The 25,509-nt window shown below is 48.6% G+C and overlaps 2 protein-coding genes across 2 annotated transcripts in view; both read right to left on the bottom strand.

The window, feature by feature from the left end:
* Positions 1-1,324, bottom strand: part of LOC104295425 (cathepsin L1-like) — a 2,770-nt gene extending 1,446 nt beyond the window's left edge. The window contains exons 1-5 of the mRNA XM_009895185.1: positions 1,208-1,324; positions 934-1,056; positions 534-683; positions 75-299; positions 1-39 (exon numbers count right to left, since the gene is read on the bottom strand). The exon at positions 1-39 is cut by the window's left edge and continues 166 nt beyond it. Of these exons, the coding sequence (XP_009893487.1) occupies positions 1-39; positions 75-299; positions 534-683; positions 934-1,056; positions 1,208-1,324 (654 nt within the window). The remainder of the gene's footprint in view (positions 40-74; positions 300-533; positions 684-933; positions 1,057-1,207) is intronic.
* Positions 1,325-5,077: 3,753 nt separating this feature from the next.
* Positions 5,078-23,872, bottom strand: DPP9 (dipeptidyl-peptidase 9). The gene is made up of 20 exons (XM_009895186.1): positions 23,811-23,872; positions 20,606-20,859; positions 17,749-17,861; positions 16,522-16,695; positions 16,162-16,330; positions 15,886-15,999; positions 15,459-15,587; positions 14,888-14,949; positions 14,258-14,358; positions 12,092-12,269; positions 11,118-11,283; positions 10,930-11,009; positions 9,227-9,379; positions 8,874-9,009; positions 8,013-8,158; positions 7,567-7,713; positions 7,259-7,411; positions 6,559-6,701; positions 6,106-6,217; positions 5,078-5,603 (listed from the first exon to the last, which is right to left on the bottom strand). Exons 1-20 carry the CDS (start codon positions 23,864-23,866, stop codon positions 5,511-5,513), a joined length of 2,679 nt encoding a protein of 892 aa, XP_009893488.1. The 5' UTR covers positions 23,867-23,872; the 3' UTR covers positions 5,078-5,510.
* Positions 23,873-25,509: the final 1,637 nt, after the last annotated feature.

The raw sequence follows: 25,509 nt of genomic DNA, 5'->3' as shown, positions 1-25,509 counted from the left end.
GATACAGCGATGCCAGGGCTGGGACCTGCAGGCACTGCTCTGCCGTGTCCCCAAGGCCACCCGGCGTCTCTTACTGTGGCCATGTAGGGGTAGACTTGCTCCGAGTTCAAGCCACCGTTGTCGTGCACGTACTGGAAGGCGCGGGTCATGTAGCCACCGTGGCAGCCGTTGTTGCCCAGCTTTCGGGAGCAGTCGATGAGGTTCTGCTCGCTCAGCACTGCCAGCTTCCCTGTCCGGTTGAAGACGAGCCCCTCCAAAGCCCCCGTGGCACTGAACGCCCAGCATGACCCGCAGTGCCCCTGGGGTGACATGGAGACAGCAGGAGGGTCACAGCATTGCCCCAAAACCTGCCAGATGCTGTCACCGGTGCTGCTCTCCAGCTGCAAAAATGCAGTGGCCAAAACTGCGGGAGCTGATTCTCTGGGTTGCCCAGAGGTTTTTTGGTGCTTGGGAGGATGCTGCTGCTTGTTTCTGCTGCCCAGACTCACGACACCCATCACACAGCCCTGGCTGGACCCCCAACCCATACCCACCTGGTTCTTCACGGGTGTCACATAGCCCTTTGCTCGCCAGTCCACCTCCTCCGGGGTCTTCATGGCCACCAAGGCCTGGAAGGGCGGCGCCGGCTCCTCCTGGGGCACCGGGGTGAAGCCATTCAGGAGCTGATTAAACTCCTCATCCGTCTGCAGGTGGCCAAGGGAAAACTCATGTGATGCCATGAGTGCCTGGCTGGCAGCACCACGGCTCCCCCCCAGCCGGTCAACCCCTGGCAAGCAGCCCAGCCCCGGGGGCTACAGCTCCCCGCCGAGCAGGTTGGGGATTCCTGATCCCCAGATCAAGCCTGGGGTGCACTGAGGGGTCCCCTATCCCCAGATCAAGCCTGGGGTGCATCAAGGGGTCCCCGGGGAAGGTGCCGGGCGCATCGGCAGGTACCAGGTCCCCGTAGTGGTTCATGGCCAGGCGGAAGGCGTGCTGCCCCTGCGACTCCTCCAGGTTGTGCTGTGGATGCGCTTGCAGATTCTTCTCCCAGACCTCCCTGCGGGCGGCCTCGGCCTCCTGCCACCGGACAGAGCGGCGGTGGGATCAGAAACGTCCCCCGGGAGCACAGGGACAGGGGATGGGGTGGGTGCAGGTGGGGGGCTCTGGGTGAGAGCCCCCTGGAGCGGCCCCAGCACGTGCCCAGAGGCCTGGGGGGAGCAGGACCTACCACTGGGTACTCCTTGGCATGGAAAACCTTCCACCCTTCCCAAGCCTCCTCCAGGGCAGGATCCAGCGCTGCGGTGCAGCCCAGCAGGACCAGCAGCAGCCCCAGCAGCACGGCCATGGCACCCAGCTGGGGGGAACGGCCAGAGCAGGGTCAGGGGGGTCCCTGGGCTGAGCCCCATGGCCACCAGCTGGGAGCAGGATGAGTCCTTCCAAGCCCAAATTAGAGGTGAGGGGGAGAAATGCAAACAGAGCAGCCGAGCCAGAGGAAAGAGAGAGACGTTGGATCCTTCAGCTGGATTGGTTTTTGCATGGCTGTGCTGCTGTTTTGACAGGAGCTTTAGGAGTCTTAGCTGTCCTTTGGGTGGTATTTAACTGTCCTTTTTAGGAGAGGAATGAGCAGCTTCACAAGAGAGCAGAGCCTGGATGGCTGAAGGAGGCAAACGCAGACAAAAGGGCAGCGAGAGCGGCAGGGACAGTGCTGGCTCTCCCCGCTCCCTGCCCCACTACACTCCCTACGGCCTCTCCCCACCCTTTTATTTCCAAAAACCCGGCTGGTTTTCCCTGCCACTGGACTGTCCCTCTCTTCCCCCTTCCCAGCGGCTCTCCCCGCACCACCGACAGGGAGCAGAGCTGCTCGGGGACGCGGCAGGATCGAGCCCCAGGAAAAGGACGAGCAGGGAAGGCAGCATCATATCTGGATCCCTCCAGAGTAAGGTTTGCCTGTTGGCTGCAGGCAACTCAGCCTCCCGGCTCCAACCCGGAGCGGCTTCAGGACACGAGGCAGATCAGAAGAGCGCAGTGGAGCAAGCGCCGCAGCTGCGGGGCCAGGACGAAGCTGTTTTCGGTTGAAAGCCAGCGGAAATCTGCACCAGCCTCCGAGCAGGAGGGCAGAGCTTGAACCAGAGATAAGAGTTGGTTGGGTTTTTTTTTCCCCTACAGAGATGGGGAGGCAGAGGAGCCGCCGCTCCACGCCGATAACTGAAGCCTCGCATCTGTCCCAGCATGAAGGCCGGATGCCCGTGCAGACGTGCTTCACCAAAATCCCTCCGTGAGGATTTTCCAAGATCAATTTACACCCTTTCTTTTTTGCCAGCATCCACACACAGCCCTCTCCCCCACCCCCAGCCCCCGTCACCACCAGCCCCCCTCCACCGCAGCCATTTGTCTTCCTCACATGGCCGCCGCTCGCCCCACGCCTCCTTTGATGGACCCTGGTATTTCTGAGCGACTTCAGTTATTCCGGGGGTGCCACTCTGCAAAGCCACGCGGCGCACGGCAGGGCCTTGGCGGAGGACAGAGATCAAATGCCTGAGACACCCCTCATCACCAAACACAGGTTTTTTTTTCCACTGACGTGGCTTTCCAAGAGCGAAAGCCATCGTCGCACCTTTATTCCACCCGCTTTGGGAATGGAGATGTCAGGAAGTTTTCCATTCGAGCATCTTTCAGGGCAACCGGTGGCTTTTCTTGAGCTAATTTTGTAGCTCCAGCAGTGTTTTTATTTTAAAAATAAGTCACCAAGAACATCTGTTCTCCCTCCACATCCTCCGCCTAAAAATAAAGCCCCACATGTTGGGTTTTCATGGGAGAGATGCCTCCCAAGCCACTCCCACGCTTAGTCCCACTTCTTGAGGAAGAGCCATTTTTGCCCAGTTTCCCCAGCACCCGTTACAGCACCCGCCGCTTCCTCCGGCCGTTCCCGCTCAGGAAATTAACTCAACCTCACGCTACAGCTGCAAATCCTCTATCCCAAAGAGTTACCCCGAACCCAGCTGCACCCTGCGCCGTGCTCCCGTTGCCTTTCCCGCAGGACAGCTGGGTGGGGGCCTCCCACATCATTTGTATTTCAATCCTCGGCAGAGCCTGTTCCATATGGAAAAGCTCAGGATTTCGGTAGGTGATTTCCCAGTTAATGCCTCTCAGGATTCTCAGTCGTCAAAAGAAGAAAATCAACCCCTTTTTTAGGCGTCGAATAATGCTACAGCTTCAGAAGCAAGCTTGGGGGATCAAAGGAGCTGACAGATTTGTAAACTCTTCTAGACAAGAGCGTTTTAAGAGTGCATTGCAGACATTTTAAGAAACACTTGCTCTTTTGGGCCAGGAAAAAGCAGTTTAAATTAAGACTGAAAAGAAACAAACTGCAAAACAAAGCTTCTTACCACACACCGGCACCCACCCGGCTCCAAAGATGGCAGGGAGAAAGGCGAGCAACTTTTCTGTCTGCAGCCTTCTCTCAAGGAAACTTCAGAGATGTGCAACTTCCTCCATTACATCCCCTTCCGCCCCTCCGACCTCAAAAACTGCACCAGAAGTTACTCAATGGGGCGCGTAGTAGAAGCTAAAACACAACCGCAAGAGTCGGGACAGTAATTTGGGCACAGGGACAAGAAGGGGGCAACAAATACGCTCCTGGCCATATTCAGAAAACAAAATGCTGCGGCTGTAAGATGCTTTGCATTTAAAACAGAAGCCTCCAGCTTGCATCCTCAGGGCATTTAACAGCGGTTTAATTAGTGTCTGACTCCTGTATAGAAAGGAAAACAGCAAGGCCAGGTTTTGTGAGCGTTAAGCTCAAGAGGGCGAGCATAGGCAAGCCCAGCACCTGCGGAGAGCAGCTCCGTGTGTCCCAGCGTGGGATCAGAGCAGCTGCATCCCCCCGAGTCATCGGCGGGAGCCAGGGTGCCGGGTGAGGTACCCACCTCCAGCGCCGAGCCCGGTATTCGCAACGCGAGACGATGCCCGACTCGCTCAAGGTCATGCAGCGCCAAGAACACGGTCCAGGATTCCCGACTCTCCACCCCGCATCTTCAATTGCTTGGATCATGCTTCCCCCCCGAGGAACATCAGGGATTTAATATTCTCTCCGCCGCTCGGCACAGAAACCGAACAGAGCGCTTTGCTTTTACCACAGACGCGGCTTTGGCTATCGTGAGCCAGCTGCCATTTCCTCCCGAGCCCTCTCCTGCACTCCAAAACCGGGCACAAATGCCAGCCAGCACGTCTCTTTCCAATATTTTAATGAGTCGCTACATCTTACACTCATAATTATAAAAGAATAAGAATCCATAAAAATATTTTCTTTTCATAATACGCACTTAAAATACTCCAGGGCAAGTCAACGTGGTTCATTTGGGTGGGGTTTGTTTTTGTGTTTTTGTTGGTTTTTTGTTTTTTTTTTTCTCCTTTTTGCCCCTGGCAGAACCCTTGGCTTGAGGGGGTATGTGCTCCCCTGAGGTGCGATTGCTCAATCCCCCCTCCCCAGAACTGCAGTTCCTGTTGACCAGGTAAATAAAAACCAGAAGAGAGCATTTGCTGAGTAGACGGGCAAGGGGAACAGTCACTGACCCGCAGAGAACTGAAGCACAGCCAATTTCAGTGCACATCTGAAAGCTCAGGGTGTCGGGGAAGGAGAAGGTGGGATGAGGAGGCAGCACAGAGAACGGAGGGAGGGAGGGTTTGCATAAATATCATCCATCGTGCGTTGCAAAAACCCAAATGCTGCTGTGATCCCTGGAGAGAGGATCTCTGGTTGTAGCCAGCTGCTTCAGCTGCCACGTTACCTGTTGGCACAACTCTGCTTGCGAGCGGCCATTAGAGGAAGGTATCGGAGGCCGCTGTTACCGACCCCAGCCACTTCCTCCATCTGCTCTGCAAAATTAAACTGAAAAATAGAAAAGACTAGTGTTGCATGCTTCTGTAGAGCTCTCTTCACATCCCAGGGCTCCACGTTGTCGCAGCAGGGCCAGGACACAGCAGCAGCAGCAGCGCAGCAGCTCCCCAGGGGCTTAACAATAGATAGTTCTCTCGTCCCTCCCGCTCCTGGCTTAAGGCAGCTTGCCGATTCGGCTCTTCCATTTCCAACACAGGCACTGAGTTCTTGCAGGTAAGAACGCGGGAACCGCAGAGGTGCAGTGGAAGGGGAAAAGGATGGGGGGAGAGAAAGACGGACACAAACCTCAGCCTCAGGAGACAGACCACTGTCCATTGATTCCCAGGATAGAGGGAGTAGCAGCAAAAAAAAAAAAAAAAAAAAAAAAAACCATTAACAGCCAGGCCGGAGGAGAGGAAGAGGACGAGCAGCCGAGCAGGGGGCAGACCTCCAGCTTGGAAAGTGAAAGAAGGTGGCACTGTCCAAAGGGAAGGTGCCCTCCACCCTCCCCCTCGCTCGGGGGGGACACCCAGCCCGGACTTGGGCACTCAGCCATTTGTGCTCTGGGTTCGATGGCTGTCGAGGGAGGCGTAGTGGCAGGGCACGGGAGGGGGGAAGTGAGCTGTCAGTGACCAGTTTGCAGAGGCTTGTGCTCTCAGAGGTATTCTTGTAGAAAGTGCAGCAGCGTGATTTCATAGTGCTCTCCTGACTCAGGGCACCGAATACTGTGTCTCTCGTTGGGGTAGATCTGTGCAGGAGCAGAGAAACAGGACAGTTAGCCAGGAGCAGCTCACTCGGCACGGACAACCCTCCCTCACATCAGCCCTTCTCCCTCAACCCAGTCTCCATCAGGACAAAGAGGTGCCAGGGAAGGTCCAGAGCACCAGTCCCTTGTCCCCTCACCGCGCTGGCATGTGCTGCAGCTCTGCTGGGCGAGTCAGTCACCTCTGCTGCCACCAGCCAAGGGAGACAGCAACAGTTCAGCGGAGAAGGAAAGTTCCAGGCCTGAGGGCAGGAGCCCTGCTTGCAAATGCTTTTAGACACAGGCCACATCTGCCAGCAATGAAACAGTCACAGTGCCACCTCCCGGCCACCTCCCGGAGCCAAACTAGGCACCTACTGTCATCCACATTGCAACAAGATGTGGGAGCATCTCCCTCCACCTTCTCCCTCCCCCAGAACACACCGCGGAAAACTTTGTCTCTTTCCAGATTTAAGTAACCTTCCCACTTCACTCTTGTTCCTCCTACCTGCAGCTGGTAAGGTTTTCCAGCCCGGATTAGCTGTGATACCAGGAAGTTGGTGTGAAAAAAGTGCACATTTTCATCCAAAAAGCCATGGAGGATCAGCAAACGATTTGGCCTGGAAGCGGGATGAGAGATAGGATAAGAAACCACACTAAAAAACCCTCTGCAGTGGGTGTGAGCATAGAGCTGCCAGTTGGCAAGCCAAAAACTGAGCAGTGGACAAGCAGCCAGGATAGCATAAGGCCATGGACGTGGTCCTCAGCCCCTCGCTGGCAAAGGGGCTGGGGGTACGATGCCCCAGCTTGCTGCAGAAGGCAGCAACCAGCCACGACAGTTAAAATTAAATGGGATCAGAATCCATCCATTCTTTTGGGATTCATCAGAGGTGCAACTGGTGGCACCGCGCAGGACCCGGGAGTGGGTTTTTAGCAGATCCCTCAACCCCACGGTACTCACTCATTGGGAAGCTTTTCTACGTGTAATGCCACAGAGCCAGCCTCATAACCTTGCTGGTTGTTTTCGGGGATATCCATGTACCGCTCAGTATACCCGGTGTCATATGCCATCCAAACTGTGACAGGAGCACCTGCTATAGCAATCTGTCAAACAAATAGGTGGCAGGAGACAGCCTCAATTATCACGTGCTAAAGAGTTCAAGTGTTCCCCGTCTTCCTGAAGAGGCAGGAAAAAACAGGCTCTGAACTGTTCCGTCACTCAGACCAGGATTCTTCTACAGCAAACCCACATAAAGCCCAGATTCCTCCTCCTTCTCTTCTAGTTACAACGGAGCGAATTCCTGCACTAAAGGCTTCCCCTTTTCAAGGAGGACTCGTGGAATGATTCAGAAACTATGCTGGGAATTTGGGAAGGGGATTGGGAATCGCGCATCAATTATCTCATTGGATGCTAGGCTAAGTCCTCCATTGGCAGTGACTGGGGAATGACACCACCCCGGAGACCCCATCCTCATCAAGCCTCAGCCAGGTAAGATCTGTAAGCACAACGCAGGACTGTAGCCAGGAGCTACAGGCAGGCCTGAGGGACATTTTCACCTGTCCATCAGAAACATCAAGCAAAAAAGCCAACTCCAGATGCCAAGCGTTACAGAAGCTGAGAGAGTTGTGTCCCAAGATGACAGCCCCACGTCCAGACTTACCTTGAAGACATTGGGTTTACAGATAAGACCCATGAGGGAGAGAAAACCCCCATACGACCAGCCATGTATGGCTACCCGACTCAAGTCGATGAACCCGTATTTTTCTGCTACATAATGTAAACCTTCCACCTGGTCCTCTATCTCCACCTGACCCTAAAAGGCAACAAGGAAGCTCAAATTAGTGGCTTTCTAAATCTAGAAACCTGAGACAGAGAAGACCAGAGCAACACTCACAGAAGAAACATGCAGCCAGACAGCCTTAGAAAGAGCAAATGAGCAGAGGTTCATCAACAGACGCAGTACATTACCATTTGGTTTTTCAGGGCCCCTTCAAATTTGAGTCCTCGCTGGCACGAACCCCTTCCATCAATTACTACCACAGCATAGCCTAGGGACGCTAGCGTGTTTAGTCGTAAGTACTTGATTCCTTTGAAGGAGTTATTCACTAGCTGCACCTGCAGGAGGAGGGAAGAAAAGTTTCAGAGCCACGCAGCTGCCTTCCAGTACCTTCCCCTGTCTGTCCCACTGTGTGGGATCCTGAGCTGGACAGCCGCCACTGACTGAGCTGTCAGAGCCGTGCAAATCAGACTAAATGCTGGAAAAATCATCTGAGGTTTGAAGCAGAGGTCAGAACAGAGGTCCGGTGCTCACTGCTAACCAAAGTGTAAGTCTTGACGTATGACCACGCTACACAGAGCTCTGCCCTGGGCAGCAATCCCATGCCGGGCACTGGTGGTTAAATCTGGATCATTACCTGAGGGCCTCCGTATACAAAGAGCACTGTGGGATGCTTCTTCCCAGGCTGGACATCATGAGGTTTGTAGACCATCCCATAGAGCTCAACATCTGACTGAGTGCGGAAGTGAAAGATCTCAGGTGGGATGTAATCTGGGGGACAACCTGCCGAAGGAAGTTCAGACATTAGCAATGCAGTAACTGGCAGCAGGCTCTGCCTCCTACCCCGCCTGAACAAGCTCATTCTCTTCAAACTTGAGCCCGGTCAGGACTCCTTCAAAACCGAACCGTACCAAGCCTTAGCAATGCCTCTCAGAGAACCCTCTCGCTGGGAAACAAACAGGCTCTATCTGCCTGCACAAGGCAATATGCCATATAAAGAGTGAAGGGATCACACACGAACACATCATCGGCTGCCTGTCCTCAGAAAAGGCATGCTACGCCACAACAGCAAGATGTGGAAGATTAAGAACAGGGATGAGTAAAATGGAAAAGACATTTGCAGGAGAGGCTCAGGTGCTGTTGTGAGCTCCACCTAAATCTTTAAAGCCTACAGCCTTAGAATGAAGTAGCCACTGCATCTCAGATACTTGCCCCCTCCCTCTTCAGACAAATCATGAATAAAGAAACACATAAAACCACAGCCATCTAAGCCCTGCACCCTGGAGCACTGCTTTCGCTCAAAGCATGAAATAGTAACACCTTAAAAGCCCATATACCATTTCCTGGATGAGCTATCCACTAAAGCTGTCTCCCTCCTAGGATAACACAATTCATTTTCCCTCAGAGTGAAGTTACTTGTGCCACTTCCTTCTCCATCACCTTTGGCTACCGCTAGTAGGAAGAGCATCACAGCACTGACACGTTCTACTGGACTTACTGGCTGCCTCCATCATGCTAGCCCAAAACTTGGGCTGCTTGTGGAGCGGGTCATCATCGGAGCCGCTGAGCTTGTAGACGTGCACACAAGGCGGAGTGCTCACGCTGCTGTAGTGGCTGATGAACATGTCAAAGTTCTACAGATTGGGAGAGAGAAGAGTTAGGGGAACAAGGTCTTTCATTTCCCACCTCTAATCTCCTCCATGCAGTTCTCAGACAAAAGCTCTCAGGTCTCAAGCAACCAAGACGAAGAAGCCCTCAGGACTCATTACTCGTCATGATTCGTTACCATTCCTAGTTAGGATCCCTGTCAGTCAGGAAACGAGGGCATCTTGTATCTAAGAAACAACAAACCTGGCTCATTGAACAGCTGTGGGAGAAGCCCGGAGTGGTGAGTCGCACAATTTCTCCAGGAGACTCATAGCTGACTACGTAGAGATGGTGCTCCAGCGGGGTGTCCTTGGTGCCTTGGAAATACACCAGCTTCGTAGCCTCGTTGACCCAGATCTATGTGGAGAAGAGAGGGCTCAGCGACAGAAGGATGACAACTACCGCTCCTTTGCCAGTTCAAACAGTCTGGCCCCAGGCAGAGTCAGCTTAACACACAAATAGACCATGACAGACTGCTGGCGGCATTAGGGACAGTACACAACGCCTGTTGATATGACGGGCTGGAGAACACATACGCAGCACTTACGGAGAACCGCATGTAGTCCAATGAAGTAAACAAAAAGCGGTCACTCAGCTTTAAGAGACTCCAAGCATTTGCTTACTAATGAGCATAAAAAGTTCAGCTCTGTTCCCCATAGGTGAAACTAGGAAGATTCTGTGCTTAAATATGGTGTCTTCCCATAGAATGGCTGGATTATAAGGGTATACTCGTATTTTTTCCAGCAATCGTGAGAATTAATTCCCACCTGTGGAAGGATCAGTCTAATAGCTGTAACAGTACAAAACTTTAAAAACGTATTTTAATGTGGCTTGATGTCCAGATAAAGCCGTTTCTAAAAACCACCTGGCCAGTCAGGAATAGAGACTACAGCTTTTAAATGCTGCATTGATCCAGCAACAGTAACTGAACTGTTTTCCAGCTTACAGTTTCCAAATGCTGAAGCCCAAATGCTATTTCTGGCTAACCCACAGTTTGAAGACCTCTGTGGACGGCAAAGAGAAAAAAATACCCAACTCAATTGTCCAGGAAAACCGGGCAGAGCCCTGTGGAGCAACAAATGCATCAAAATAATTGCTGCTAACACAATTTTAGCCATAACACATGCAGGGAAGAGCTGTGGCCAAAATCAACAGCATGTACAGTGAGAATCCACATGGGGAGGGACAGCAGGTTAATTGCAGATTGAGGAAAAGCAGCAGAAACCAAACGCACGGAGCTGCAGGCCTTTTTAAAAGCGAGAAGTGAAAATCCAGATTAATTGGAAATGAACAGACAAGGTCTTTATTTTGACAGAAATCACCTGGGAGCATTAAAGATCAGACTCAGAGTTAATTCCCGAAGAAAAAATGGAATTTGGTTTCTACAGGATTAATAAAAATTAATTTCTGACTATTCTGCAACCAATAACAGATACAGTTTCTCCATATTCTAAAATTGCTTTATAGTCCCTCATTGCCGCCTTCGTAAAGGCTCTGCTGAGCGATCAGCTGGAGACCAAGAGTTCACTCCAAGCACTACGACATATTTCCAATTCCCCTGTACTCATTGGGGTTAAAATGCTTTGGCAAAGGCAGCAGTCCCAAGCTTCTCCACAAAATAGTTCTTTGTTGCTCTTGAACCTCAGACTTGTGTCCTTTTTTATAGCCTGACTCACTCATGGGATTTACCTAAGGAGCAATCTAAAGTCTGATTAAAAAGGCAACCAGTTCAACGTGCACTGGACTACAGCACTTCTGGGGAAAGCAGAGGCAGCAATAAAAAGAGAAACAAAATGAAGCTTAAGTAGTTCTAGCTGGTCCCAGGCGTAACAGAGGGCGTAGGCCGGGACTGCGGGCAGACAATGCAGAGCTGTTACACTGCAAGAGAAAATAAAAATAACCACTACCTTCGATCCATGCCTCGCCAACACCTCCCATTCCCCACTAGTCAGGGCAACCTCCTCTTTGATAGGACATTTGAAATCATCTAGAAGAAAGAACATGAGAGTAAGTCACCGTCTTCCCCAAAAGACAACACAAGTAAATCAGAGAGGGAGCTCCCAAAGCTGAAACGCCCACAAAGCGCAGCTCTTACCCTCACTGTGGACGTATGGCTGCACCCAGTCATAGCTGCCTTGCTTTAGGAGCGCTGTGACTCTGTACAGGTGGCAGAAACCTGTTTTGCATTCGTTGGCTCGGATAAAGCAGAGTTCTTCCTCCTCTCCCTCCGGTTGGATGAAAGGATAAAAGATATCATGAACCTGTCACACAAGGCAAAAGACCCATGAGTGATTTGTATCGAGACAGCAGAGACGTAGCCAAGGGAGTCAGTGCTAAACTGCTGGGCTTTCAAAGGAAAAGGGAGGGGGGAGAAATATCTCAGATGAGCAGCTAGTGGGGAAAAAAGCCATTCCACACTTTCCTATTACCACAAAGAAACTTTGGGCCCACGTAGACCACGTGCGCTCGGTTTTCCATGGCTACCACCGACACCAGCACCGGTCTTGCCTCTGAGCCAGACATTTCAGCTATGCGAGTCCCACAAGGTGGTTGTTATTCCAACACCTTCGGAATGCCATAGCATGAACTCCAGACCTCTTTGTCACTTCAATACCAAGATGCTTAATCTCAAAGGCTGAAATTTACTCCCTGTCCCCTATGTCCATTAGTTACCTAAATAAGTACAACAAATACCAGGGATTATGGTTGCTTATGCCTCAAGAAGCCATTTAATCTTGTTATAAAATAACCCCTAAAAATGGCAGTGTTACAGCCAAAAGTGTCAGTGTCCGAAGTGCCTGTGTTCACCAAGAATGTTAGCAAGAATTAAATGAGCAGCTCCAATTGTAAGGAGATGGCAGGATCCTCATCTCTTCCAGTGCTGACTGCCTGAACGCCCTCCTCATAGCTTTATCAAACCCCCGAATTAACACCAAATCCGGCACTACTGAGTAGCAAAGCAGCCTGCTGGAGCACAGACTGAACTGGACACACAGCCAACACAAAAATGGTTAACTGCAGGGGAGGAAGGGGCAGCCTGTGTTCTCCTCCCAGCCCCGAGCCTCTTACATTTATCCACACATCAGTGGTTTCTTCATAGATCACAAATGGCTGGACATTTTCTGGCACAGTTTTGGCAAATTCAGCACGCTGCTCCTCATTTTCTGGGACTGGAATAAAGAGTGCTGGAGGCAAAAGGATTAGCTGCAGCCGCTGCTGAGGTCTGTCTAGGAACATAGCCCAGGCACTGGGGAAAGAAGTTGGAGGTGAATGTCAGTACCACAGAATAGATGTCCCTTTCTAACACTCAGAACACGCAACCTTTTTTCCCCCCGCTGGCAGAAAGGATTTAGGCATCCGAATGCAAAGCTTTTCTCATCATTGCTGCTTTCTAATCTCCTGGAAGCTTTGCCAACAAACACGTATTGCCAGACATCTCTGGTATTTCACAGGGGCATCGTTCAGACAAGATGTCTGACAGATTTGCCAGAGTGTCTATTCCAAAGGAGCACCGTTAACAGGACCCTGTCTCCACAGTGTAACTCTTCCTTGGACAGCCCCTCCATCAGGAAGCACTATTTGTTTTCTCGCAAGCTCCTAACGAGCTAAAGCGATCACTCTTAAAGCGATCCACTTGTAGCTTCCTCATCGCACGCTGCACTAGCAGGGAAAGGCACAGACCTAAGACAACTGCCAAGTGAAGGAGTCGCTTCAGTCTCAGCCTTGTTCCTCTCCGAGGAGAGTCATTTGAAGTGGTGCTGCACTGCAGGCCTCTCAACATGACAGATGGCAAGCCACCGCTGCATAGTGCGGCTACCCCAAGGCCTGGAAGTGTATCAAGGGAAGTTTCATCGTTAAGACAGACTTTCAAAAGATCCGGTTCTCCCTAGCATCCCAGTGACTGTGGATTTCAGGAACTCACAGAATTCACAGAATGGTTAGGGTTGGAAGGGACCTTTGGAGATCATCTGGACCAACCCCCCTGCCAGAGCAGGGTCACCTACAGCACGTTGCACAGGACAGCGTCCAGGCGGGTTTTGAATGTCTCCAGAGTGGGAGACTCCACCACCTCTCTGGGCAGCCTGTTCCAGTGCTCCACTACCCTCAAGGTAAAGAAGTTCCTTCTCATGTTAAGATGGAACTTCTTATGTTCAAGTTTATGCCCATTACCCCTCGTCCTATCACTGGGCGCCACTGAAAAAAGACTACTCCCATCCCCCTGGCATCCTCCCATTAAGTATTTGTATGTATTAATAAGATCCCCCCTCAATCTTCTTTTCTCTAGACTAAAGAGACCCAAGTCCCTCAGCCTTTCCTCATAAGAAAGGTGCTCCAGTCCCCTAATCATCTTTGTTGCCCTTTGCTGGACCCTCTCCAGCAGTTCCCTGTCTTTCTTGAACTGGGGAGCCCAGAACTGGACACAGTACTCCAGATGCGGTCTCACCAGGGCAGAGTAGAGGGGGAGGATGACCTCCCTCGACCTGCTGGCCACAACTGATGTATTCAGCACATTTAGATAAGCTCTGGTGCAGAACATAAGAATCACCTATGGGCCTACCTTCTGTAAAGCAGTATAAATTTAGTTTCCAGAGCAGAAAATTAATGATGAGTTACAGAATGTGATCATCAAAGACAGCTAAGTCACCTTAACTTGATCTGGACAGAAACTAGTTAACAGTCAAGCGAGATTTGAGAGGAAAAAATTAAGAGCTTTAAAATTTCAGACCAATCAGGTTGGTGCGAATTCTGTAACTCTTCGGGCAAAGCTGGCCAGCACAAGACTGCGTATCGCATTTGGAGCGATAGCGAGCTACGGGAGCGCAGCAGTCACAGAGCAATCTTCCCCCTTGCACGAAGGGCTGAGCGCCACAGAAACTGCCCTCTTTCCTATGATACATTTGGCATCGATCAAACTGGACCATTTTCAGCAGTAAGCATACTGTACTTGTGTTTAACATCTTCAACTCAAAAGAATTCCCTAGCACCGCCCACTTAATATATCAGTGTCATTTAACCTTGTGGTTGTGACTTAAAACCCCACAGCTTGTCACTCTGGTCTACATTTGATTAATTCCTACTTTTAGGACGTTACAACACTGAAGAAGCCAAATACTCATGTGCCATTTCTGGTTTTAAAACCAGGTCATGACTACAACACGAAGCATGTCGAGGGCCTGCAATAGCTCAGCCAGGGAAGCCCTCAGGAGTGTTAGTTTGGAAGAAAAACTTATGTACTATTTGCCATCCCGGGTCCATCCAGCACGGGCAATGTACTCCACAGTCGGAAACAATGCAGCAAATGGTTGCACCAGCTCCTTGTCCTGAGCACACACAATCTGCAGCAAAAGGAAAGTCCAACATCAAATCAGATTGCCACCAGACCTCCTCCCATGGAAGCTCAGTGGAATGGGAGAATAAGGAAGTTTAACTATTGGCATCAGCAAGGGTCGGGCCAGGAGGAGCAAGCCTTTCGACAAATGGCAGGAAAAGAAGGGAAAAAACAAGCTTCAAAGCAAAATGACTTTGGCATTCAGGCACAGAACAGGGTACAGCCAGGGACCGAAGCCCAGGATTAGATCGGGCTTCAACCCTCCTGCTCTAGTCTTGACAATGTGGCATACCAGGTTAACCCTACTTCTCGCTGCCCTCCCCTCTCCCAGCTGCCTCTCCACCGGAACAACGCTCTTCAGCATTTTAAGGTTTTTTTACTTCTTGGATAAACACATTATAGAACCAGGTGTTATCAGAGGATGACAACGAAGGCTAACACTATCTAGGATTTCTCAGTGACCTTGTCTTAATTCTAGGGAGATTCAGAAGCAGTCAACCCTCCTGTGCAATATCTCCTTCTGAGTTATCACTTACCTTACCCTTACTGTCCGTTTTAAATTCTGCCAGTTTTAACGTAATCTTAGGGTTTTTGCTACCTGCAGAAGAGTGAGAGAATACCAAGATGACCAACCCGAACACACCATGGTTATACACAACACAGCTTCTAGATAAGAACTGACTCTGGTCCTACTAAAATGGGGCTGCGTGAATGTACAAGTATCAAATTATGTATGCCGGCAGACATCACTGTAACCACAAGAGTAATTTTGGGTATGGGAAAAGTTTGGTTTTTGCCTTGCCTAGTTGGCTCTGCATGTTCTCAGGAGGGAGAAGAAAGATGGTATTCAAAATGTATTCCACGATATGCCACCAGATGTATTACATTTTCTCCACAATCCTTTCATTTAAGCTGAACTTTAAATCCCATTCCTTTCTTGCAGCAGATTTTGGGCTCAGAGACTCAATTAGGCCTCAACATTTACAACCAGCTTCTACATCCCAGTAAGTACCCAGATTAATCATGCAAAGTTTATAGCACAAATTCCACTGCTGCTGCCAGCAGGAGTCAAGAGTTGCATTAGCAGCCCCGCGGTATTTCACTTACCTGTCCTGGGGTACCGATAGGAGTCTGTTTTTCTCTCCTCCAAGGCAGGTGAAGGAACATGAATTATCTCCACCTCTGACTCATCCACTTCCTCATACAAGATCCGCAGTGTTTTTAAATCCTCTGAACCTAGGAACAGATAGTAAGCATGTTTGCTGCAGTGTTTTCCAGCTGTTTCTGACTTGCCCGGAGCACTGCGGCAGTACTCTGGTGCAGAGTGTACATCTCCTGTACAGCCACAGCTCCTAGTGACCAGCTGCAAATACTCCTCAGAGCACAACTCTAACCTCTCAGCGTTTTGTTGCTTCAGGTGGCCTCCCCAGAAACAGACCAACCTCAGGCCAGAGGAAAACCCTGCTCAGAGCATCATTCACAGCAGGGGCCGGCAGCAGTCACAGCATCAGTATTTGATAAGCAGAACACTGACCTTCTGTGGAAGCTGTAGGACACCACCAATAGCCTGTGAACCGATCAAACTCCTCCTGAATGACAAAAGTGGCTACACCAGCAGACTTGGGGTCATCAAGAACATTGGATAAGCCTGGAGAGGAACAAAGAAGAGACTGCATTTATACCTCCTTGGAAAAAGCTGATACAGAAGAAGAACGTACTTGTAAGAAATAAGCCATGAAGACCTGAGCCTTTCCAGCCCAAATCTGTCAGAAGGAATTTTCTCTTGAATCTGGCAAGAAGCACCAGTTACCTTTATGGCAGTATGTCATCCTCTTCTCCTCTCCCGTCTCAATATTTGCTACCCACAGATCATTGTTATTAATGAAGGAAAAGAAGGCAGGGTCGGCAGGGCAGATCTTGGGATCCATTCGTGGCCCTGCGCACTGAGTCTTGATCTCCAGAGGCTTCATTGGAGACACCTACAGCAACAGACACAGAGAGCTCTGTACCAAATCAGCTTCCAGCTTCAGATTTAAAAGCCTAACCACAGACACAGTACAGCCCATGAAATGGTGGCAAACATAGCCCTGACAGGACACAACAAGCCATCTCCAACCAAAACCATTAAGGGCATTTTGAGTGATATTCACAAAATCACTAGCAGACTTACCATGAAACCATTCTTGCCCCCATCTCGACAATGAAAGAGGCTGTTGCTGGCCTGGAAGAGGAAGAGGCCACTCTCACTGTGGAAATCGTAAGATGTTATACCAAAGACACCAAGTCGCTTGCGTTCCCTCAAGAGTTCCTCTTCTCTAGAATACATCCCATGATGAGGGGTTGCCTAGTATTGAAGGAAAGGAAAATCTGAAAGAATCTGCCAGGAAAGAAATTTTTACAGAACAGGAATGCTCCAAGGCACCAGCTAGTCTGTGAATGCTCAAAATACAATACACCAGCCAAAACCCGTCAGCAGTCTTACCATAACTGCTGTACTCTGGGCTACAGGTGTGGCCGAGGAGGACTAAGCCAACCTCATGCCCCAAAGCTCCCTCTACATAAAAAGGAAGAATTGCAAATCTATCATTTCTGCAGTTGGCACTTCAACGTGAACTGAGGACAGCTGCACTTGCTCTGCTTATGCAAATCGGATGTAACCAATTAACTTAATGACGTTATCTACAGCCTTCACAAACAGTTTCCATGTCAGACACTGCAAACAAATGCTCTTCTGGGCATCTTGAATTACCCTGAAGGGGACTAGCATTCCAAATGGGGTCAAGACAGCTAAATTCTTTTCCACCAGGAACCTTCTTAGTAGGGAAGACAGACAAACAACCCCCACTCTCTTCTTCAGCAATGCTGATAGCGAACAAAGGACATAAAATACTGAAATCAGGGAGGGTAAATTCACCTCCTTTCTGGTTCACTCGCAATAGAGCGTAGCGCAGAAGCAGCAGTTTAAATTCAACTTTCCCGACTCCCTTAAAAGCGGGAAAGATGACAGACAGGCAATCCACCAAGCACATCAACAAGCATGGCAAGAGCCCAGACAAGATACCCAGGAGAAAGGTGTGCTGTCTCGATAGCTTATAATCTGAGGCAGACTGCATGCTCCTTTACAGAGCCCTCTTCGCTAGGCCAGCCCTTTGCTCGCCACATCAACTGCTGATTTGCACTCACTGCCAGCTTCACTGCATGTGAAAGCGCCTGTCTTGTATTATGAAGCAAAGCAATTCCCGGTACAACGTTCCTACCAGTACTATTCTCCGTGTTTTGTACGCTGCCACACTTATCTCTACGGTTTAGCAGAGTGGTACCCCCCCGTACCAGCCCCACAGCATCAGCCAGTTTTCCCCAAGCACTGTCAAACCATACTCTTCACACTTCAGCTTACCTGAAAGTGATCCAGCATCTGTTTCCATGACAAGAGTAGCAAGGCCTCCTTCCGTACCTTTTTGGGAATCTCTGAGTAAAGAAGGGAATTCTCTCGGCTACCATATGGCATTCCTATTAAGAGGACAAAAGCATCATCCTACTTAAGATTAGTTAGCCAGGAGAAAGACGACCAAGAGCAAATTGAAAAAAAAAGTCTGATAACAGACGGGTTGGGTCTGTCCAGAGGCTTTCACCAGCTGTCATTCCCAAGCAGCTCTCAGTTCGATCACAAAAAAATACCTAAATTATTTAAATTTAGGTATTAATTTATTTAGAAATTTCCCTAAGCAAGATTTAACATTAACCAACCTCTTCAGAATTAGTTACGTCCAACTTTCCTCTCTGTGGACTGTTCAACCCACGCCCTAGATCCACTCTAAAAAAGCCACTCCCTGAATGGGTGACTCAACATTACTCCCCACATCGCTCAGCCAGAAGTTTGCTACAGGGACCTCATTCAGGCCAACGCACCAACCTGCAAGAGGGGAAGAAAAAGCCTGGAAGCTCTAGAGAGCCCATTCAAATGTGAAACAGTATACTACATAGTCAAAAGACCTTGTCATTTTACATAAGCCTTTGACTATGGTTATCAAATAAGCTACTGGCCTTCATCCAATTTCCAAAACAACCACGAAAAATCAAATATTCTGACACAGGATTTTGGCACTTTCAACAAAACCAAAGACCATGAACTTGCCCTCTAGATTTGCTGTAGAGACTGCCTAGATCAGAATTTCACACAGGGAAATGTGCCCTGGTTGTCTACTTTGACCACGTTCTGGGCAGAACAAAGATTTCTGGGCCAGTTAACCCAGCAGTACAGTTACTTAAAATTAAAACTGAAATATTAATAAGTGCTCAGGAAGCAAAGCAATCTGTGAGCATATAATCCTCAGAGATACAGAAACACCAAAGTGCTGAGCATGTGGTGTTTAATATAAGCAGCATCTGCCATGATACAACATAGAATTCTATGGGGACAGCCCAGGAATGATTTAAGATGTCCAAACAGAAAAAACTGCAGATAGGAACAAATTGCTATATATACACACATTTGATACTCGTGCGACTGTGACCTGGAATTCCTTTCTTCTTATTATATTAGTACTTTCTGCAATGACCTCAGGCCGACTACAATCAATTAGCATTTACAAGAAAAATATTGCTTTCCTCCCCAAAAGACATTATACTTCTCTCACGAGTGACGAAAAGTATTCAACGTCTACAGCGAAGTTTTTCAGAATTCTTCATCCTACTCCTCAGCACGCAGTCGCTAACAGTATTCACATAAAAACTCGACAATGTTATTTCATGTTGGGACAGTAATAGCACACTGATGTTAAACTGCTGAACTGGGTTCCGAGTATTTAACAGCACGTGGTATTGAACCCAAAAGATGCTCATTATGGAAAAAGAAAGAATCAGCATTTAGCCTTTATTAGGAATGCCTGAGAAGAGGTATCCCGGTATTACCTGGTGGATACTGATCGTACATGATGGATCAATCTGCTCTATGCCCTGTACATTTCCTTATGGAAGAAACACTAAAAAGACACTCGTGTGTCTCCATTCCTGGTTCTGGCTCCAGTCACACCCGTGCCGAACACCAACCAGCCGGTAGCTGGTCTGGTTGTCATTTCATACAACAGAAGAACATTAAAAAATTTTTAAATTAGCCACTTACATCCTTAGTTCTTTAGTCATCTAGATCAAAAACTGCATCAAAGTCAACTTGGCCTTGAAATACATTCAGCTTTAAATCAAGTCTCACTATTCAGACTCCACAAGAAAAATATGCTAACTCTGGATACTGCCTTTTACAGTAGCACTTGTGTCATAAGAATGGATGAGGAACTATAACAAATCAAGTCACTGGCACACAGGAGCTGCTTAATGACAAAACAAATCAGTCCCTCAAATCCAGCATCCTATGTCCTACAGTGACCTACACTCAACAGCTCCAAAAAGAAAAAAAAAGCAGGGTCACTTCAGGAAAGCAGTTGCTGTACAGAGTTGCACATCAGGCAATTTCTTTACTGGCCCACTAACGATCAGCTCATGCCCCAAAGCATAACAAACTCTTTATAGTCTATAAAGCTTCCATGTTACCAACCACAAAATTATCCAGTTACTAAAATCCAACCACTCTGTCACTAATTACATTGTGGCTCCAACTATAATGAGGGACCTGTACAGCACAGCATTCTGCTGTCTCTCGATCCTACTGTAAGTAAGAGGATATTTCCCTGCGAATGCCATTAATAGTTCATTCCCACCTAATCTTTTTTTTTCCCCCCTACTCTTGAAAGCATTCTATCCACATGGTACTTCATAAAGCAGGGAGACACCACCACCTCACCATTAATAGCTAAAACTTGCAACACATAGTTAGTAATTACTGACAGCGAATTCCTCGGAAAGTCAGTCTGGTTGATCAATCAAGTAAATCCCATTTCTCCGAAGCTACAGAGGCACAAGACAGTGCTGAGTTTAAAGAACATCCCTTCTCTTGCCCCATCACCTGGAGTGACCTGGGTTGCCAAAGGACACACACCTCTGCCACCAGGCAGGTCTGGCTAGCCAACGCTTCCCCTTGTCGCTGCAAGCCTGTGCTTAAAGCGCTTCTCTGGGACTGGAGAGGTCTCCGCTCAGTTCCAGGCTTTGCTATAGATTGAGCGTGCAAACCTCAAGCAACATTACTTAATCTTAGTTCCCCCAGCTCATAAACGGAGATACCTCGATCCTTTTCCTTGCCTGTTTAGATTGGAAGCTCTCCCGTAACATATTCACCCCCGGCGTCTGGCATGCTGGCTTACCCAGGTAATAAAGACGATGAGAGTGCGGGCTGGACTCTTCTGTTTTCCGGACAAACTGGAAATCATGGGGAGCTTTGTTCACTATCATGCCCGAATACTTCCTGCTGCTGTGAATAATGTCACGCAGCCCATCCCAAGAATGCTTTTGCACCTGGAATTGGGAAGGCACATCCTCCATCTCGACCACTTCAGAGCTGTCTGATAGCGCGTCCACTGCAGTCATCCTCTCTTCCCCTTCAGAACTGGACAAAAAACTGAGGGTGGAGTTGAGGGAGAGAATTAAGCCTTAAAATCAAGCAGGCATATGTTGTTGCTTAGAGAAAGTTCTAAGCATGCAACAAGCTTAAGAGAACAGGCATTCCTTGTACTACAGATCCTAGGATTCTCTGCTCTCAAAGGTCACATTTTAAACATACATCGACATATTGAAAGGAAAAGTCCATGTCTCATCCCATATCAAGTCCTGTAAACAAATATAATAACCTCAGAACAGTCACTCTCCCAGGTCTAGTTCTAGAAATAAGCTGTTAAAGGAAGCGCAAGCAGCAGATTCTGGTGCAGAAAACAGTCAGCTTGACTCAAAGGAAAACCACTCCAGGAATTTGGATGGATAAGTCATCAAAGCTATGATCTATTGCAAAGGCACACAAACTTCTTCCTTGGAAGACCACAAAAGTGAATTAAGTCCCCTTCCTGCCCTACAGGAAAGCTGGCTCATCACTTGGAGAGAGGGTTTTAAGCCCAAGCTCAGCACCTTACTTACCTGAAGAGCTATGGCAGCCAGGAGTGAAGTAGGAGGATGGCAAAACAGGAAGGAAACAGTGCAATTGTCTTTGCTAACAGAAAGAAGACAGCAGTAACAGACCCTGGTCGTATCCTGCAAAACGCGGCACGCATTCCTCATACGTTTCCAAACTAGTAGTTATTGAATGAGAGTCTACAAAAAACGCCTCCACATGCAACTACAGCAAATGTTAATTTGAGGAGAGGTGGACTAAGAGACTTGCCCCATTTCCTGTCACCCCATTCAAGAAGCTGAATTTCCCTCCATGAGGACATTTTAGTTGTTTCAGGGGTATCCAGAAGAATGTTATAAAGAATTTCAGAACTTCAGTGTGCTGAAAAATTAGGCCGGAGAAGTTTGCACCATGGAGACAGAATCACTACTTTGGACACAGCATCAAGAGGCAAACCAGTGACTAAGGACTACGCCAAAAAAGGCCTTGTCCTCAGCAGCCCCAAGATTTACATTTTCAAATGAGATGTTTCTTGAATGCCGCCTGTCATTTGGGATGGTGACCTGCATTCTGACAGGAGAGCAGCTTCAGAGATGAAGGATTAAGCAGGAATTACACATAAAACAAATCTTGAAGACTTCAGCTTCAGTAAGGGGGACAATGAGTTCTTTCCCAGCAGAGAGAATCAGGGGAAGGGACAAGGATGGTTATTTATATCACCACAAGAAAACGCCCATCTCTGCCCATTTTCTACCATGAGTATTTTTCAGGAGAACCCTAAACATTCTTTGAGGATTCCCCACCAGCTTGCACCTTCTAACAAACTCTCTAAAAGGAAGTTCTCAACTAGTTTGACATCTTATGCAATTACGGCAGAAGATGAGCAAACCTAAACCAAAGTACATCTAGACTTCCTTAAACTACAGGCACACAGTACAAGGGCTGTAAATATAACCATCTCTTCAAACTGCAAAGTCCCTACATTGTACAAAACGTGTGAATAATAACACAAGCACAAGCTCCTGAAATAAATCTGTAGGTACTCCTGATACCTACTGCCCAGCAGTAAATACACAGCTTGAAAATGAATAAGGAAGAGTATTTTCCAATCAAAGCCAGGCAGGAAGCCCAAGTGAAACCACAAAAGAGAACGTGACGGGATGTTCTAAGACTGCAAGTGTGTCTATGACCTCTACTGCCTATATCCAGGGTCTCCATTGCAGCAACTAAAATCCCATCTGAAGGCAGAAGTGTTGCCTATCAGAAACACACAACAGGAAGACCACAAAAACTCATCAACGGGGTACAATTCTCTCAATCCAATCCCACTGCAGGTCAATTCTGCCAATTAAAATAATCTGCCTTTGGCTCCAGATGCTTGACCCTTAAGTTACTCTCCCTCAGCTGGTGAAACCCTCTTACTCAGCCAGCTTGGCTCCTCATGAGGGAAAGTTGCACCTTTAAGGGCTCAAAACAGCCCAAAAATGTAATACTGGTAACCATCCCCAACTGAACTGGAGGCTGGAGCCCCTTCCAAACTATATTGCCATGATTTTATGATTCACTAGGGAAGCGAAAGGCAAAACTTTTAGCTCAGTAATGCTCTCGTCCTGGTGATTTTGACACTTGAACAGAGTGGAGTAGCGCGATAAGCAAAGTAGCCATCACACAAAGTTACATGGAAGTGTTGGGAAATATCACTATCACAGCTGGCATGTGGTGGACTCTCACAAAACTTAGGTCCTGACACAATACAGAGTAAAAAGAAAATCCAATTGCTTCATCCACTGCTACAGTCATCTCTTGGACAAAAGGTAGCAAGTATTTGGCAACACCATATACACAAGTAAACAAGTATAAGGAGTAAATTATCTGACTGAAGTTGCAGGGCGAATTTTGGGATTAAATTATTCAAAGGTGAGTTGGATCAAGACATCAATTTTAACCACCTTATTCTTAGATGTTCTTGAAACTTTGGCATCAATATAGCGCATCTGAGATTCACACCTTACTGGAAAAACACTTTTACAGTCCTCATGCTGAGACATTGATTTAGATTATACAGTGTTGTTGCGGAAGCACTGCTAACCCCACTCCCAAAACCATCTGTCCTTTGCAGGTCTTTTTCCTGCTTTTTCTGCCCTGCCTGGCCCTGGCCAGGTTAGATGGATCAGGCACACATCCACCAAGCCCTCCCTCAGGGAGGAAGCGTTAGTATGAAGACAACAAGCAAGCACAGGTGGGACATCAGCACAGGAAAAAAATTGTAAAGCTTGGAATTGGAAGTCAGTAAAACAAGTTATCTTCCTGAGTCACTTCCTGACCCACAGATCCTGACACAGAGCTCCCCGGGCAGAATTATATACTTGGGATTTTTCAGAAACCTCATTCACTCCAAGAGGTGATTGTTGTTCTGTCCTACACAACCTTAAGGTCAATAAAAGCCCTGGAGTAACTGGGACACATACCTTCTCCAACTTCCTGCAGTCTCGTTTTCCAGACGAACCCTCTTTATCTTCTGCATTAACTACTCGGCGAGCTGGGCAGGACAGGAAACTAGGAAGGAAGAGGAAAAGAGCAAGTTTCATATCACTGCAGTTTCTCCCGTCATAGGAATAAGACCGTATAAAAGCATCCCCATAGGACACATTTCCAGCTGAGCGCGGAGGCACAAACAAAATCCTTGGTTCGCACTTTACAGTCCAAATCTGTTCTGCCACCACACACTACATATTAACAGGCCAGATAAATCTGAGAGAGATACCTTCACCTGAACAATGGGACTCTGCAAACCCTGAAGCTTCTCTTCCTTTCCTTCCTACAAAATTCTTCTTAAAAACAGAATTCTCAGTACTGACCCTTCCTTTCATTTCCCTCCCAAAATCCTGAAATTCTCCGAAGCATCAGGTACTAAGAATTGAGAAAACAGAGGTCTGGTCCATACACTTAGAGGCAAAAGTCAAACAAAGGACACCATAAGGAGCGAGACAGAGGGTCAGCGGCCCCACTACCAACAGTGCCACAGTCCCACCTGGGACATAAAAACCACATTTGTCTTCCAAGCCAGACCGCTGCTTCCCTCTGCCTCAGCCTCATGCCACGGAGAAACCCCAGCTCACCACACAAATGCATTTTCCATGAGCGTACGAAGGCCCTACCTTCACTGTCATCCTCCCTACCCAAGTACACCAAAGTACAAAGATCTTTGTCTTCTCTTCAAGAGAGGTCTGAATCAGACACACCCGTGACCTGCCACTGTCTTTTGCCAAGGCCCCTGCTCTGCCCAAACAGCCATTTCTCCACCAAAACTGCACTCACAGAGGATCAGGAGAGACAAAGCATCACAAAGAAGCGCCAGCAATGAAGTTCCTAAACTGCAGAGGAGAGCAGAGAGGGATGGAGTAGCAGCATCCAGTAATTTAAGGGCAATTTTCAATGCAAGGACGAAGGGCAACAGCAGTGATGCTCAGGAATGCTGAGTAACCTGGTCTGATCTCACAGCTGACCCCGCTTTGAGCAGGGGGTTGGACTAGAGACTTCCTGAGGTCCCTTTCCAATCTCGGTTATTCTGTGATTTTAATGATGCAGAGGAACATGTCACCCCCATCCCACCCACCACAGCTCACACAGAGAAAAGGAACAATAACATCCTCTGATGCTGAACCCAGAGAAAAAGAAACTGAACAAAACAGACACGAGAGATCAGAAACCCGGCATGAATCATGATACTCGTTTGTCAGCGAGACCCCGAGGGGCCTGCTGCTGCATTCAGGAAGAGCTAAAGCAACACAGTCACCTAGAGAAGCCCTTACAAACGTGTCCCTGTCATGGCTGGGAGCTTTAAGACCTCCTTCTCCAAAAATAAAAGCAACTGAGGCTGGAATAAAGCAGTGGGGATTTCTCTACAGAAGGACGAGCTCTGGTAGAGGCTGCCAGCGGCCCGCGTCCATCTCTGCGCCCCCGTGTGCGAACGCCCCGACGGGGAGCTCCTGCCCTTGGGAAAGCCGGGCCAGGGGTGAGCAGGAGAGGGGGGGTGCCCAGGGGACGGAGCACCCTGTGTGCACCCCCCCCACCTCCCTCTGCTGCTGGAGGTGGTTCTTTCCCTGTGGAAAAGAGAGAAGCGAGCAGCTTCTCACCCACCCGGGGAGAGCACAGGCTGCTTGGGGG

This window comes from Charadrius vociferus, unplaced genomic scaffold, assembly GCF_000708025.1.
Source record: "Charadrius vociferus isolate BGI_N301 unplaced genomic scaffold, ASM70802v2 scaffold291, whole genome shotgun sequence".
Classification (NCBI taxonomy): Eukaryota; Metazoa; Chordata; class Aves; order Charadriiformes; family Charadriidae; genus Charadrius; species Charadrius vociferus.
The sequence above is the reverse complement of the archived record's forward strand: the minus strand, read 5'-3'. Positions and strand labels throughout refer to the sequence as shown.